The 17,828-nt window shown below is 33.1% G+C and overlaps 1 protein-coding gene across 9 annotated transcripts in view; it reads right to left on the minus strand.

The window, feature by feature from the left end:
- Window positions 1-17,828, minus strand: part of GRIA4 (glutamate ionotropic receptor AMPA type subunit 4) — a 680,382-nt gene that overhangs the window by 41,233 nt on the left and 621,321 nt on the right. For all 9 annotated transcript variants that reach the window (XM_061440066.1, XM_061440062.1, XM_061440061.1 and 6 more), the window contains 2 exons: window positions 16,537-16,735; window positions 10,308-10,555 (listed from right to left, as the gene is read on the minus strand). In XM_061440066.1, the coding sequence (XP_061296050.1) occupies window positions 10,308-10,555; window positions 16,537-16,735 (447 nt within the window). The remainder of the gene's footprint in view (window positions 1-10,307; window positions 10,556-16,536; window positions 16,736-17,828) is intronic.

Raw genomic sequence — 17,828 nt, forward strand, 5'->3', positions numbered from 1 at the left:
CAACTGTCTGATATACTGGAGCATTCACTGAATTGAACTTAAGATCCATTTAAGGATTAAACCAACATTAGCTTTGTAAGGGGGACAAAATTGTCTGCTCTTTAGTCTACTTTATTAGAGCTCCAATAAACTGAATACTGATTTAGAGCAAAGTGATTTATGGAAGAGCATTGACTTGTTAATTTTCATCAGCTGTAGTGAATTATGTAGGGTGTACCATGAGAGTACCTAGAGTTCCCCAGGTAGGGAGAGGCATGCTGTGATGTTTCAACCCATTTCCCTGATGTTCATGTCTTTTGAGGGTATGATAGTGCTAGAGGCAACACCATGTTTGCAGCAGTACTAAATCTGATATGAACTAGAATTATTGTAAAAGTGAAAAAAAAAAAAACCCTTAATAGGTCATTAGATTGGAAGACTAAGAAAAAGTCTGGGAGATGAATATGATTGCAAATTATGTGATTTAATTTTTCAAAACAGGGAATCGGAGGTAAGATAAATATGGGATTTTTTTTTTCTTAACGTGTCTATCTAACTAGGACTCTTGGCTTCTTTGGAGAGAAACAAGATAGCATAGTGAAATGAGCATGGATTTGGTAATTATACAACAATGGGCTTCTATTCCAGTTCTGTCATTTCTCAGTTATTTGACTTGAATTTCAACAACATCATCTGTCCAGATGAAGATACCAAAAAATATGTTCATATATGTATGCTTGATATGTAATAGATATTATTTTTTTAATTTTCATTTATATGGTCTCTGATATGGTCTTTTTTAAAATTGGAGTTTTTGCTGTACAATAAAGTAAGTCAGTTACACATGATATATTTTTTTCTTACTTGAATGACTTCATCTCTTCAGAGACCACTGTCTAATTAATTGATCTTAGAGCCAATTCCTGGATACCCCTTGACATAATTTCAGGGATAGTGACTGGCTCCCATAAAAAAATCAAATACCAGACAGTTAATTAAATTCTGTGAGACATGGAGGAAAGTGGAAACCAAGAATGAGCCTGAACCCATACAAGATCATGTGCTATTGTTATTTAACTTTGGGTAACTTATTAAAATTCTTTATCAAGTAAAATGACATCAAGTGAGAAAATGGATGTACTTTTGGAAGCTCAGGTTGTCACAATATATTCCAGAAATATCAAAATGAAGGATGTTGTAGCTGTTACTCAAATGGCTATTATGAATATATGCAGGGAAAAAACACTGTATGGAAGATTCTGTATTATACATCTATTACTATTACCACTTATTTAGCATGAGATTCACCCTATGATCTTTAATCACTTTAAAGTTCCATAATATTTCTATGGCACAATAAAACTCCTCCAACTACAAATATGCACATTTTTCTCATCCTTAGAAACTTTAGCGTCATCTCTTTAATGAATATTCTAAGAATGGCTCTTTTGACAAACCTGTCTTTATCCATTATATTCTATAAATTCTAAAGAAAATATACAGAAATACTTTCCTTTTTTTTTGAAAAAGATACATTCAGAAATCATAAATATATGCTATAAATATAAAAAAAAGAGTATATTTTACGAAACACCTACTTCGTCCATGGAGACCACTTATATGACAGAGTTTTGACAGAAATACCTTTATATTCCAAATAATCTGAGAATCTATGAAAAAGAAAAACTGTAGGTACACTGCCAGGCTTGGTTACAATCACAATGGCTGTGCAGTCTTCCTGCTTCAGGGCATTAACTGATGGCTATTTATGATGAAGGAAAAAAAATGGAAAAGAAATTAAATAGTAATAAAGCTGTTTGGGGATATTATGGTGCCCTTAAAAATCAAAACTCTCAAGTATTACATACTGAAACAATACAGGATACTATATTATACAGATCAATTTTTTAAATCATATCTAGATATGGAAAAATATGTTTCATTCTTAAAAAACAAAGAAAGTCCTTCTACATACATGTGCTTCACTTTAGCTGTTTTACTACCACTCATATAATTCAAAGGATTTTGTCAGATTTGCATATTGCCCCAAATTTGATGTCAGTATTTAATTTTGAAACTCTATAATTATACAAGAACTGTGTCTCTCTGGTTCTCTCAGAGAAGTGGTTTCCTTAAATACTTTTCCATTTCACATTGTAGACAGACTATGATAAAAGCAGCTATTTACTTAATTAGTGAATTACTTAATCCCAAAGCCTAATGAGCTTCTATTGAAATTCTGGGAATGAATTTCGCCCTCGTGTTATTAAGTGTCCACCGCTTCAAAGAGGTATAACAGAAATTTTTTGGTTGTTTTCCTAAAGACAGTTCAGGACATGACCCAGAATCTCAGACTCTCAAAATGAGACAGGAATTTAGATGTCACTTTCTGTACTCTCTGAGATGTGAGAATCTCTTCTATTTGAACAATTTGGGAAACATAGCCCATTTCCCCTCATTATTTGAACCAATTTTAATTGTTGTAAAATCTTTCTTTGTGTTGACCTGAAACCTACCTCTGTCTAGTTTGGTTAACTTAGCAGAGTTTCTTTAGTTTATAATATGAATTAAATATAATTTCTTGAGCTCTTACATGGGTATTTTCAATATACCTTGAAATTATCAATATTAATGAAACTACAACATAGAATAATCATAGAATCTATTCAATAACCTTTCAAAGTAAACTATAGTTATAGTAAAGAGGTTTTTTTTTTGTTGTTGTTGTTGTTGTTATTGTTGTTCTTTTCCCTTAAGAGCACTGGAGAGAGTCAGAAGATCTCATTTCCAATCTCAGCTGTGTGGGACTGTGGGCAAGTCACTTAACATCTCTAATTTACGTCTTCCTTTATAATAAAATGACATCATAAGAGGGTTAAAAGGAGCAGGTAAATATATATATATATATGGTTTGAAAGCTATAATGCTGTATTTTTACTAATATTATTTCATTTCTGAAATAGCCTGCCCAGTAATTTTTAGAGTTATACATTAAGCTAAATTCAAACATTATGTCTTAAAAGTGAACAAATTAAAAATATTAAATGATAGACTAACATCTGATTCTTTGCCTTATATTATCATTACTTTATCATTTCATAGAAAGTAATTCTTTTCTTTTGTTTGTTTTTAGTCTATGCCCTTCATATTTACTCTGGAAGACAATCAGGTCCATTTTTTTGGGATCCTATTTACTTCTGGCTAGCCTAGCCTCAAACATAAGCCAAAGGTTAGTGTATTGATTTAGGGTTCTCGATACTGGTTTAATTTTAAGTTTTCTATTTCTCATGGTTTTAAAAAAGCATTTGCTTTTCATGCTAAGTCAGTAGCAATGACTGTTTGATAATACTTTTTCTGTGGTCCTAGTTACAAGTGCCTTAAAAGAGAGGAGACTAGGGACTGGGGATCTGGTGATATCTTCTCTTATTTACTAATAGTATTCTAGTCTGTTACTCTATCAAAAAGGATGTTCAGAAGTTGTATATCTCTCAGCTCCAAATATGAAATGACTAGGCTTCTATAATAGCAGAGGCCTTGCAGATAGTTCTTGACAGTTTTTATATAAACTTGCATAGTAAAGCAACAATGGAGAGGGATCCATTTACTCATATCGCTTTTGAAAGTGAGTTGCTTGTGTTACACTTGTTTGATTGACTCCAGTTTGATTTTTATTTTGGCAAACTCCCAGAGAATTAATGCTTAGAGAAAACATTGAATTTTTACCATTTCTGTAAAAAAAGTACTTGTGCATTTTCTTCATTGAGAATCATAGAGAAAAAGCAATATAAATAAAACCATGGTTATTTCAATATGATGTCATGATTTTGGTCAGTAGAGTTTCAAACAATAGATTTCTTGCACATTTTGGCATAGTATACTTTGAAAGGCACAATTTAATGCTAAGAATATTTTTATGCCTTTAATGTTTTTTCATTGTTGAGTCATGTGACGGTAAAGAAACGTGTTGAAATGGCTTTACAAAGTTTTTAAAAGTGTATTTCATTCTTTAAATGAGTCCTAACAATATTTTAGGTTTTCAGAAAGTATGGTACCTATTCATTTAAAATAAACTACTTTTAATCATGAAAGGAGAAGGCAGTGGCAACCCACTCCAGTACTCTTGCCTGGAAAATCCCATGGATGGAGGAGCCTGGTAGGCTGCAGTCCATGGGGTCGCTAAGAGTCGGACACGACTGAGCGACTACACTTTCACTTTTCACTTTCATGCACTGGAGAAGGAAATGGCAACCCACTCCAGTGTTCTTGCCTGGAGAATCCCAGGGATGGGGGAGCCTGGTGGGCTGCCGTCGATGGGGTCGCACAGAGTCAAACACGACTGAAGTGACTTAGTAGCAGCAGCAGCAATCATGAAAAAGCCGTTTGTGGTATTAATGGAGGATAGACAATGTATTCATAGTATTTCTAACTTCTGTTTGTATAATTATTATTTATAAAATGTTCTTGGAGTCAATATACTGTCATTTATGAGAAGGTTTGAAGCCAGGTGAGGTATTTTGGAGAGTTGAATGGTGACTTTCTAGTCAGGTGTTGCCAGGTGCATATGATATTATGCTTGTAGCAAAGCTATCTCAAATGTATGTTATATCATTTTGAAAACAAAAGTTATAGGACTGAGTTTTGGGGAGAAATAAACATTTATAAAATAAACAGGTTACAGTTTCTTATTTCTACTTAAAACAGAATATAATTATAAACTATAGTCTTTACAATTTTCCAGTTCATTTCAAATGACTGTCAAAATATTTTATCTTCCTTCTCTTACATATGAATAACAAACCAGTCCAAACAAACTCAGCTGATATTATCTTAGCTGAACAGACCCATTGTTCACTTGCTTTCTTGCTTCTCTGTGTCCCCTTTATAACCTGAACACTAATACTGCAATTCTAGAAACCAATTCTTGTAGTGAGATGTTCCATAAAGATGAGTGACATAATATGGAACTTGTCCAGCTATTTGACATATACCAAGAGGAAACACATCTACAGCATATTTATACATATCAGATTATGAACTTTAGTCTTAGAGACAACTTTATGTTTCCTAAATATATATGGCATGTGTAACTCAAGGTTATAGATTCTGCACTCACATTAGTTGTGAATTAACCTGAATTTATAGGATATAGATATTCTTTGGGGGAATTCTTTATACTTAAGAGTATTTGTTTACAAGATAGTAGTGTGGGATGAAAGAACAGCAGTGTGGAATTCTGGCTTTTCACTGCACTGTCAAAATGGAGATTTAGTCTTAGATCTCTTGTTAAATCAGTTTGTGAAGGTTTACCTTCTTTTTTATCAATTTTATCTTGTTAAATTTAATCCTCTATGAAGTAGTATAAACTAAAAAGCCACATATTATTCACTTTTCTCAGGCAAGTTACTAAAATATAGCTTCTAAATGTAATGGAGAGCTGAATATTGGATTTAGAAACACAGCTGAATATTGAATTTAGAAGCGGTTAAATGGTGTTACCTAGCTAGCCACAAAACATCCCTAGAGAGAACAACTTGAAATCTATTTGGTAAATTCTCAGCTGGAACTCAACAACCATTTGTTGAATAAATTGGCAAATGAATGAAGGCAAATCATATTAGCATTTTTTTAATAAGTGGGAAAAATGAAAAACGTTTATATTTGATGAATTTTAAAGAAATGTAGAAAAATGCAAGATTTTTTTCCTTTGCGTGGGAAGTTGTAATTTTAATCATCTTTTAATTGTAGGAAAGAGTTAAATGAAAAACCTAAAATTTTAAATGGCAGTGGAAAGTTTTATGTTTCCTACTGTACTCAATATCAAGCAAGAGAATGATGGAATGTATGAATGGTAAAGAGGAGCATTTCCCCCTGGGACACATTTAACACTGATACCTTTACCATGTGAATGTGAAATACTTGATGTTTCCACATCTCTAACAGCAAATAGGGTAAGTGCTTAAGCATATCACAGCCACGGGGAATTGCATGTGTTTGTATGCTGAGAGGTGCTATTGATGTCTGTATGAGTGCATTTTTCTAATCCCTAGGCTAGGCTATCAGACTAAGTTCCGAAATGTAAAGAGATCACAAGAACTAAGTTTTTGTGTAAGATTTTTAAATATGTCAGTTATCTGTAGCATTTTTTAATATATGTTATCTGTAGCATTTTTAATATGACACCAAATGAAATGAAGGGTATTTATAAATGAGAATTTCTCTTTTTTCCCATAATAGTTAAAAAAAAACCACAAAACTGTGTACTAATCTTCTGTAATTCATTTCCAGAAAACAAATTAAAAGTACTTGAGGCCGAGTACTAATAAGTACTCAGCTTTAAATTTCTGCACTTTTAAGTTTTACTAGTGTCTACCTTAAGTGCTAAAAATTGACTTGTTACTAACACCAAAAATAGACTACAATTTTATTCTTACAATTTGAAGAAACTCCTCCTTTCTAAACTTTCTAAGAACTCCTGAACTGATGACTAAATATGTCCCACAAATTTTACATAGGAAAGTGGTTGTTTACAGATAATATACTTTTCACACATGAAGTTAAATGTTAAATTGAATACATCTGCTCTAAAAAATACTCCAAAGTGGAAGAAACATAATTTGGCATACAGAGAACTCTATCTACTCTGACACAGATTTAGAATTGAGCCGAGTGTCTGATGAGGGCAATGATTGTGTTAAACACTCAAATAAAAAGTCAATGAAGATGTGCCCTGCTTTTCCCATTCTTAGTACTTCGTCCCCTCCTGCCACGCTATTACTGTGGGGGCTCTAAGCTGGCTTCTTTCAAACTAAGCATGATGTGCTTGATTTCAAAGGATCAGCTCCCAAGTCCAATTGGACCTCTTTTCCCTCCAGATTTCAAACACTGATGAAGTTCTGAAGTTCTTTTGGGGCTGCTTTCTCTTGGAAGACCCTTTTTTGGACAGATCATTAGTTTATACTAACAACAGTTCCACAAATACTGCATAGCTTTAGAGAAGGTAACCTGTGAATGGGGATTATAAGTATTGAATAATAAAAGTAGAGGAAATTAGTTTTTTCCTTTTTAAATTTTATTTTTAGTTGCACTATGTGGCTTGCAGGATAGTACTTAGTTCCCTGGACAAGGTCTGAACACGGGTCCAGGGCAATGAAAGCAACAAGTCCTAACCACCAGACCTCCAGGGAATTCCCAGAAGACTAGTTCTTTAACTTGACTTCAAATATTAAGGTCAAGTATACACATTCTTACAAAGGCCAGGAGAATTCTGAAGATATGATCTACTTCTAGGTCCCCTAGAGGTACTTGAAGATTCTAGATACCATGAATATCTTTAAAAAGGGTATTCCTCATTTAAAAACCATGTAATAGCCAACAAATCTGTATTAACTGGAGCACGTGTATACCTGAATTTTTTTTTAATTTTAAAAATTAAAAAAAAATAAATATATTACAAAAAAAAAACATACTCTCAAAAAAAAAATAAAATAAAATTAAAAGAAAAAAAAATTATGATTCACTCTAAGGAATCTTTAGCAGTTTACTTATTGCATGGCAAAGTTAAAAGTATAGAAAGTAGTGTAATATAGATAGTATACAAAAGAAAGTACTATTTTGATAGTAAAGTATACAACTTTACTATGTATACTTATATAGAAGGAAGATTTTTTCCTTTTCTTAAAGTCTCATGTTGCCCATGAATCAAAACAGCAGCCTTTGAAAGAAAGCCATAATTAATGACAATGAAATAGACCAGTCTCACTGTATCCAAAACTATTAACCCAAAAATCCGGTTAAAAAAGATCTTACAGGAAAATAGATTTAGTCTTAACTGAACAAATAAGGAAGAAAGCTTTCAAAGATACTTTGATGCAGGTATACCTCTGGATTTTGCTCTAAGGACTGTGATTCTTTTGCATTTTCTTTTTTATACAGAAGCTGCCTATTAGTCCATCTCTACATTCTTCTCTACGTTAGTTTCCCTGTTTTGAAGCAGAAGGTTACTGGTTGAATAAGAACAAGAATTTAAGCTTAATGAGCCTCCTACTCAGCAGGGCTAAGTGTGAAGGAGTGAAGAGGTGTGGGTAAGGTGAATGCTGGTTAGCCCTCAGTGCCCTTCCAGTATTCTCAAAGGCAGGACAAAATGACTGTTTTTGTCTTGCAGGGGCCAGCTTGCTCAGGAAATTGTGGCATGTGTAAAGCAAAGCACATAAACAACTCTTCACCCAGGAAGCTGAGTTTAACAACTGCCTCATTAACAAGATCCAGGGAAAGACAGGAAAAGCAGGGGGAGGCCAGAGCTGATTATTATACAGTTCTAGACAGATGAAGTCCTTCAGCTTCCCCCCAAACAATCCCTGTAGTGTGGATTTGACAAAGTGGCACATTTAAGACGGGAACACTGTTACTATCAATGGGAGTCCGGCGCACCAGTATCTGCAGGCCAAATTCAGTCCCTGGAACTTGCCTTTATCAGTAGACACAAGACAGAGGACAAGGCAGCCACATCCACAGAGAATTAACTAAGAGCAAATGCTACATCCAGTGAATGCAATCAATAGTCTGAACAGTGATCTACATATCAACCACCATAGCTGTCTCCTTTTGGGTTTTTTAAAAATAATTTATACTTTGTACTCTTGTAGTTACTATTTTGATGGAGATGTATTTGCCACGTGGCCTCACTGAGATTACATCTTTCTTATATTTCATTAAACAAAATAAACCCTTTAAAGACCAAATACCCTGATGCCTGATTCTGAATAGCTAACATGTTTTGGGGTAGAATTTTATCATGGATAATTGATTTATTTATTTTGATATTTCACAATTCTTTATTGATCTATACTTTGCCCAGCATTATTTAAGAACTACAGATTCCTCTGTTATAGTTAGAGGATTCCCATGGATAATTTATGTTGGACTTCCCCCTTGCACAATTCTCCAGTTTCACATGGGAAGTATGTTTAAATAAACCTGACTTCAGAATTGCCAAAGTTTACACTCAAATTTGTCTTTACTGGCTAACTTTTTTCTATCTCTTTAAAAACCATCCCTTTTGAACATAACATGAAACCACTCTCTAATTGTTACAGTGTTGTTTACAAGCACAAAATATTGGTTTAACACAACTTTTCAGTACTAGTATTTGTTTCTTATATTTGTCTCAACTCCTCCACCATCCAATACAGACACCCAAAGCACTCTGCAGTTGCCCCTTGGAAACCAATCATATATTATTATATCGTTTTCACTCTTAACTAGGCAATAGTACAGGTCTTATTACCTTAATTTTCCAAGGCTTACCAGAAACATCATTTCTCAAGATCAGGTTCTTGGTTAATTCCTTTAGCAAAGATTCTGATTTCCTCTTGAAACTGTGCTTTGTATGAATCTCTCCTAAACAGCACTGAGACCAGAGTAATTTGTCAGTTGTCACTTTTGACCCTGGCTTTATTCTAGCCCCAGTAACCAAAAAGCAGCCTTTATTACTTAAGGAAAATAGGAAACACTGCCTCCTGGACATAAACATGTGGATTTTCTATGTCCAGGACCAAAAGGGTAAAAAGGGCAGGTTTTACCAACATTTCCTTAAGAATTAAAGTGCCACTTTTAACACTTGTGGGCTATTAACCACATGTGTGGTGCTTTAGTCATAAGTCATATTTTAGGGGTCTATGTGTTAACAATTTTGCATTGTTATTGGGTCTAATTTTACAGATCTTACTTATGCCACACTCCCTTTGCAACAGGTGAGAGTGTGACTTGAGTAAGCACCATAAAATCAGAGCCCAGTTTTCCCTCCTGCATTTTTAAATAAATGTGATTTGCAAAGTTAGCATCAGTACAACATCAGGATTTTCTAAAAATATAATGATGTCATAATAAATGAAACATTGAAATGGAAAAAAAAAGTGTTTTTCTAGAAGATGTTGATTTCTTCATAGAAACTAGTGGGCAGGCATAATTTTAAAAAATAATGAAAAATGTAGAATTATTACTGACACAATGAGAATGTAGATTTCAGTGACCAAAAAAAGTTGATGAGCTATAGAAGCATATGCTACCCATGTTTTAGGCCCACTGGAAGCAGCTAGTGTTCAACCAGTTTGGTTTTTATATGGCCTTAAAAGATATATGTCGATTATGATGAATTATTCTAAAATTAAAAAAAATTACCTGGTTGTTGACCAAAAAATATGAAATGGAGAGAAAGAAAAACAAACAAACATACCATGTTCACACACAAAACAAAATAATTCTCTCAGGGACATCAGGGAAGGTGGAATACTATAACAACACATGTTATATTGTTATACTATCCCACCCACCTTAATGAAGAGCCCTTGGGCGTTGCTACTCCATAGCCTTTTGAATCCAGATTTCCTCCAACTTTCATTGTGTCACATGGCTTTCGCTGCTCAATGTATTCATTCATAGTGGACTCCAGGAGAAAGGCAAATTTGCCCTTGGATTTTCGGACACGAGCTACTCCCTCAGCTGTAGTCCTAGTGAACACTGATGGCTCTGCTGATCGCATGTAGGTCCACATCTTTTCATACACTGCTATTTTTGATCTCTGGAGGAAATTAAAATAAAATTAAATACAGGAAAGAAGGGAACAAGATGTTAATATTGACTGAACTGGAATCAGGATAAAACCTTTTACATTACCCCCTAATTCCAATTTGTCATAATTAGAAAACTGCCTTTTACCATTAAGAAAATCAATGAAATGAAGGCTATTTAAAAGTGATATTTGATGAAAAAGGTACCTAATGTCATAACTACCCTAGTTAACTGCTTAAAGAACAACTTATTGTTTTTATAAAATATATACATCCATAGAGAGAGTTGTACTGAATTATAGCAAACAAGGAGGATTGTTATATTGTTTTATTTTTATATTTTTCCATGTCTCCAAGTGTTAGTGAGAACCATTCTAAAAAGATACATACAAAATATGCAGTTCCTATCAAGTCAGTAGTTGAGCACCAAAGGAGGAGGAGAAATCTGCCCTAGTTTGTAAACCAAATATCGATAAAACAAGAATCAAATTTTAGGTCCACCAAAGCATTTTTAGACCTTTTCTAACAAAGTGTCCAAATAGAACATACATTAAACTTAAAGAGAAATGATTCCTATTTTTCCACTTTCTATTTTGGAAAGTTAGTTTTTCTAATCCCTTGACTTCAGTAAAGAAACTTTATTTTTTTTATTTATTGGCTCGATCTACACTGCTTTTTGTACTTAATTTATTCAATTCGTTTTGTGGGTATCTGCATTTATATTAAATTTTTTTATCCACACATTCTTTTTTTTTAATTTGAAAATATATCCAAGTGAATGCAAATGTCCCTAAGGATGTGTTTAATAAAATAGAAAAGCCTGAATCCTGTTTGGTGTTTGTTAATACAAAGATACACACAGACTTTTATCTGGTTTAGTTATTTTTGTTCAATAGCAAAGTGGGGAAATTTTGCACCTGAATTAAAACTAAAAGCAATGGAGATTTCCACCAAACTTGACTCTATGCATGAGGCCAAATTCTGAGTATCGTGTATACTTATTTAAGCCAACTTTGGTTACCAGAAGATAGAGTCCAACAAGAAGCAGATATTCAATAACTGACAAGGAACCTGAATAGCAAACTTAAGAATACATGTTCTGGGCAAAAGCAAATTACTCAGATGATTGATTAAAAGTGGTGTTCAAAATTTTCGCTTCATAAGATGGGAATTTAGCAATCAATAAACCTATACAATAAACCACACAAGATATTTGCATATGTAAAAAATCGAACTCCAGATATTTTATGTTAATATACATTCAGATAGTGATAAATATCAGATGGGAAATAGATATCCTGAAAATTTTCAGGAAATAGAAATTACTTATTTCAGGAAATAGGTATCTGAAATGTTTTTACATTATATACTTAAAAATATCTCATGATACAGAGATCCTGATATATTTGTGTATGTGTGTTCAGGTAATGACAGGTTTCTTCTCGCTACAGAAATCCTCATATTAGGAACATTCTATGCCAACTATATTTCAATTGCAAAGATTCTATGTGGTTCCAGGGCAGAAGATTATCTGAATTAATAAGATCCACTAGGGAGGCCATATTGCCTGGCCTCATTCATTTCATCTCTAATAATGAAGTTCTCTTCCAGAGAATGAACTATTCCATTTTATAGTGAGTTCCAATCTCTGAAAATCATAAAGTCTCTGGATTACTTAATCTTGTCTTTAAACATCTATTCTGGTTATTTTAATTTAGAGACTTGATGGTAAACATCTATCAGCCATATAGTAATACATATACATATATATATATATATATATTTGCTTCACTGTGTATACTAAATTGAAACTAGAAGAAATAAAATCTGAGTATTATTTTGATCAAAATTTCTTTAAAAAAATTTAAGAATACAAGAATCATGCTTGTTACTTGCCAACTTTCTTATTATTCAGTATCTCGTTACAGGAACAAGAAACAAGTAAACAAAACTAACACAGCAAAATGGAAAAAAGAAAGATTTTAGGGCTTGGTAATTATGCAAGTAATTTTACAATATAAATGCAACAGAAAATTAAAGCAAGTGATTTTTGTAAAGGAATAAAATACCTTTGTTATTGATATTTTATTGTAGTCCATTCCCATAATATTAATGTGAGGAAGATTACTGCTGTATTTGTTTAAATCATATTGATTACATATACCATAAATGCAAAAGAAACTAACTCCTTTAAAATCCTGAAGAAAGAGGAATCTTTAGTGTAATTATGCTTAACAGTTCTTATGTATCAGTATAATATAAATTAGGAATGATGAAAGAAATTTTTATAAAAAATTTATATGGTGTGTCACAATGTTAGTGTTTAAAAATTCTGATTCTGATTTAAAAGGGGCATGGTTTAGAAAAAATCAAATCCACATGGTGGAGAAGGTGAAGTGGGAGAATTCAAGAAGTAAAGCACTGGAAATAATATTGCTGTGCCTTACCTGTCACTGTAAGAGAGTGTTGTTAAGGAACGAGGGCAAGGTAATCGTTATAAATTTGATAAGACAGGCTAAACTCAGGAAATTTCTGCAGACCCAGCAAGTTCATAAATGTAATGATAATAGCACGTTTAATATCTTCATCTTCAATTGTAAAGATCAGGTTTGGGGAGTGAATATGCTCAAGGTAATAAGCAAAGGTAATATATCACCATTTTTTAAAATCATAAAATTAATGTCAGTTTCATCTTTATTATGAAACACAATATATGGGAAGCTATTTAATTTAGAACACTATTTTATTTAAAATAATTCTTGGAGATTTAAAAATGTGCTTTCTTTTTAATTTCTCAAAATTAAGTATTTTGCCATTTTTGCTTTTAATATAAATATAAAAATGTCATACACTGTAGTTGATATTTACATTGTTATCATGTGAATTATTTCCTGCTTTTAGTAGCTTATGCAGCAAGACTAAAGTTCCAGTAAGAGCTCATCAATGCACTATGATCATATTATAACAACTGAGATACTAATCTAATTTCACTGATGACAAACAGGCACAGGATAAAATTGCACTGAAATGAAAATCAGTGTGTTCAAATCAGGTATAATGTAAAAGTGCCTTTACAAAAGCCAGTCATTAAGTGACAAACACAAAATTTATTTAAATGCCTTTGCTGCTGCTGCCGCTAAGTCGCTTCAGTCGTGTTCGACTCTGTGCGACCCCATAGACGGCAGCCCACCAGGCTCCGCCGTCCCTGGGATTCTCCAGGCAAGAACACTGGAGTGGGTTGCCATTTCCTTCTCCAACGCATGAGCGTGAAAAGAGAAAGTGAAGTCTTTCAGTCGTGTCCGACTCTTCGCGACCCCATGGACTGCAGCCTACCAGGCTCCTCCGTTCATGGGGTTTTCCAGGCAAGAGTACTGGAGTGGGGTGCCATTGCCTTCTCCTTAAATGCCTCTATGTGTATGCTTAACAAGGTGCACATAACAAGAGACTTATCAAGTTTCTTAATGGGGCAAAACCAAGGCAATAGTTGAATTCAGATGTTATTTTCCCCTTGGCTTAAATCTTTTCCTAGAACAACGGCAACATTTTTTGAAGTCCTGAGTATAGATAACTGCCTGAGGCAATTTAGTGAAGCTGACAGATGTACCATTACTGTGTTCCTGTAAGAAAACATTTTGATAGGGACGAAAATACCTTTCATGGTCTATTTCTTCAGTCTATCAGACAAATAGTTTATTTAAACCAGGTCATCATGTATGAGAGAGGAGGAAGAACACAGGGTAGGAAATGAATGAGGTTTTTATCAGAGAAATGAAATTTATGAATTCCTGGAAGTGTGCTTCCAGGGAAAATGATTTTCTTGTCCCATTTGGGTTCAACTTTTCTACAGCATAAATACCTATACTTATGAAACTCTTTCAATTTTAAAATTGGAATTGGGTAGGACAGAAAGGAGATAGGGCATGGTGACTGAACAACTTATATGGAAGACTCTGTGTCTAGGAAGCAGTTTTCTTTATTCCTATATACCTCATTAGTTTTTTAAATTTGAGAAGTTTTTAAAAATTTTATAAAGATTAGAAATAATATTTTCAATATACTTGATGACAAAGAGATTTACAGAGAGTCAGCTTTGAAATATTGTCAGGAAATCACTCTGATGTTTCTTTTCTCCTTTTTCACTCAAAGCAGAATGATGAACTTATAAACATTTGCTTTATTTACATGAAAACCAGCCATCATTTTTTAGTAAAATGCAATGAATAGAACAAATGTGTATACTATTTATACTGATTTTTAGACAAATCACTACATTTTACCTACTTTCTTTTGTGTGAAACTTTAATGACAACCCACTCCACGATTCTTGCCTGGAAAACCCCATGGACAGAGGAGCCTGGAAGGCTATAGTCCTTGGGCTTGTAGAGTTGGACACAACTGAGTGACTAACACTTTCATCTTTTAGATTTCTAGCAAGGTTTTGAAGTTATGCTCAAATGTATTAGAGCAGTATGCTATTATATTAAGCTTTAGAGACTGGGATGCACTTAGTAAGTTAAAAAAGTTTGGCTAATTAAGTTTATTCATAGCGTATGGTTAATAAAATATATTGTCATGACTATTATTTATAGTTTTAGAAAAATCTACAAATACTTTATAATTAACTTAAAATTTTTCATCTCTTTGTAATGTTCCAAATTGTTGACAAATATGTTCACTGTCTGTTTTTTTCTTTTTTAAAAACACAATGTGCAGGGATGGGTTGGACAGTTTTAGAATAATTTGCTGTGTTACATCAGTGATTTAGTTTTACATCAGTGATTTAGTGTTACATCAGCATTTATAGTATATAAGAATACTATAATTGAATTTTTTTAAAAAAGAGAAATATCTTATCAAAATTCAAATGCATGAAACTTAAGCCTGGCTTAAGGAGTAACTTGCAACCTGAATGAGAAAACAATAAATGTATACATTTAAAATGAAAGTATAATTTCCCAAGTACTATATATGAGTGAATTTGCTTTACAGGGCTATCATTAATTTTACATAATAGTTTAGGAAAATAGTGAAATATATCTTGTCCTCTAAATTGTTAAATATCTAGTCTCTAAGCAATTGATGTTTAATACTAATATAAGATGCAATTATTACCTAGCTAAATATCTGTGAATATGTTGCCCTTACTACTTTTTAGTTTTTTGGTTCTGAAGTCACAAAATGAACCTTTATCTCTGATCAGATATTATGAAATTTATATTTCTGGATTTAAGTAAAACAAGAGTAAAAGAGATTCTCTGATCAAAAAATTCATCCTTAGAGTGGCACTAGGGGCTGAAAACCAAAAACCTCCCAAATACTTGCCATCCTGATGGCAAGCCAAAGGAATCATATCCATATGTGAAATGCAATTATATCAGTTTGAGCAATTTTATCTGCAAAAGCAGAGAAGTCAGCTCAAATGAAATACCACACAATGTTTTACAAGGGTGCTAGAGCTTACTAATTATTGTTCTCTTTATCTAGTGAGAAAGCAAATATATTGCTTTGAAATCCATTGTTACAGAATACATTATGGAACAATAAACCTCATATAAGTATTATAACATGCTATTAAGGCTTTGATACTCAAATGCAGTAAGGTTATTGTATTTTTTTTTATGCCCTGTTTTCATTTTTATGCTCTAAGTCCTAAAGCATAGACAAATCCAAATCTTATCAGATAAAGTATCATCATGGCATTATCTGGAATCTTTGGGATGAATTATTAAATAAAGTTTCTTTATTTAACTTTTTTGCTGTTACTTTTCCTTAGTGAGGGTCCCTCTTGCAATGTGAATAAATCAATAGGCTTTTGCAACTTAAAGTGACTAAAATCCAAGTAGAAATATACAGCATAGCTATGTTTAAATATAGCAGTTACCATTGTGTTTGCAAAGCCTATAATAGGTAGAGCCCATAGTATAATTGTTTGCAGAATTGCTTAAATTTCAAAGTTATGAACATTTCCTTTTTTGTTTTCCCCTCAACTTACTCTGAAGAATTCTTTTGTTGACCCTGAATCCAGTGTTCCATAGGCAATTTCTGTTTGTTTGGCCAAATCTTCTGCACTTTCTATGGGGGAGACCATTCTCTCAACCGTCAGGAAAGCAGCGAGGTTAGCAGTATAAGATGATATAATGATGAGTGTAAAGAACCACCAAACACCTCCAACAATTCGTCCTGAGAGGGATCTAAACATGGATAAGATAATGTACATTTTCCTTTCTATAATCAACGTAAAGAAAAGAAATACCATTGTGTATGTTTAAAAATAATTGCAAGTGTCATTTTATGTTCTGAATAGTCTACTCAAGAATGATTCTAGTATTTCTGTATCATTTGATATCTTTCATGCTATATTGAATGTATAAATACCATTTTAAAAATACTTTTCCTTTTAATTGTTTACTTGGCAGAAATGTAGAACCAAATGCCATTCCTTCAGATCCAGAGGAGGAACACTTGCTTAAATTCATTGACCCCCCTCTTACACTTCAGTGTCTCTGAAATTAGGATGCAGCCTATGTTTGATGAGATAAAACACAGTATCACAGTTTGATTGGCAGCACTATTATAAAATAGCAATACATCTTAACAACGGGTAAGCTCTTAGATTTGATACAAGATGCTAGATGCTTTTGTGAGAGAACTTGTTTTTACCTTCAGTTAGAGGTATGCAAGGATAGATGGGACATATGCCAAGGTAGGGCTTGACCAGAAAAATACCTAGGATTGGTCTCCAAGGAACCATAGTTGAGAACATTTTGTTTGTTTGTTGGATAAGAATATTCTATTTCTTATCTGAGTGGAGGATGAGATATGTCTTAAAGTGCTTTCCACACGGGTATAAAAGTGTTCTCTTTGCCACTTCCTGCATGAGATCAAAGAATGTGACTTTTCAATGTGCAGTATGACAGCACTGAAAACTGATGCTAGAGCTCAAAAGATGTTTTTTTCTCACCCTTTCTCCGGCTATCAAGGATGTGTGAGTGAGCAGAGGAAAAGTGAGAATGAAATGAATAAAAAATTCAGAGCATAGTCATAATTAATTTCACCCAATAGGACCATCGGACTACCTAAAATTCCTGTGACAACTATTTTAAAATATTTTCTTAGTATTTTTCATGGCATTTCTAGCTTAAAATGCTCTCTTCTTAATGTTACTATATAAGTGGCACCTATTGGTTTTAACTTAGCATTTACTTAATCCTGATTTTTAAAACCATAAAATTATTACTTGATTTGTTTTGATTTCTTTTCATTAATTGAAAATTATTTATTCAA

This window comes from Bos javanicus, chromosome 15 (genome assembly GCF_032452875.1).
Source record: "Bos javanicus breed banteng chromosome 15, ARS-OSU_banteng_1.0, whole genome shotgun sequence".
Classification (NCBI taxonomy): Eukaryota; Metazoa; Chordata; class Mammalia; order Artiodactyla; family Bovidae; genus Bos; species Bos javanicus.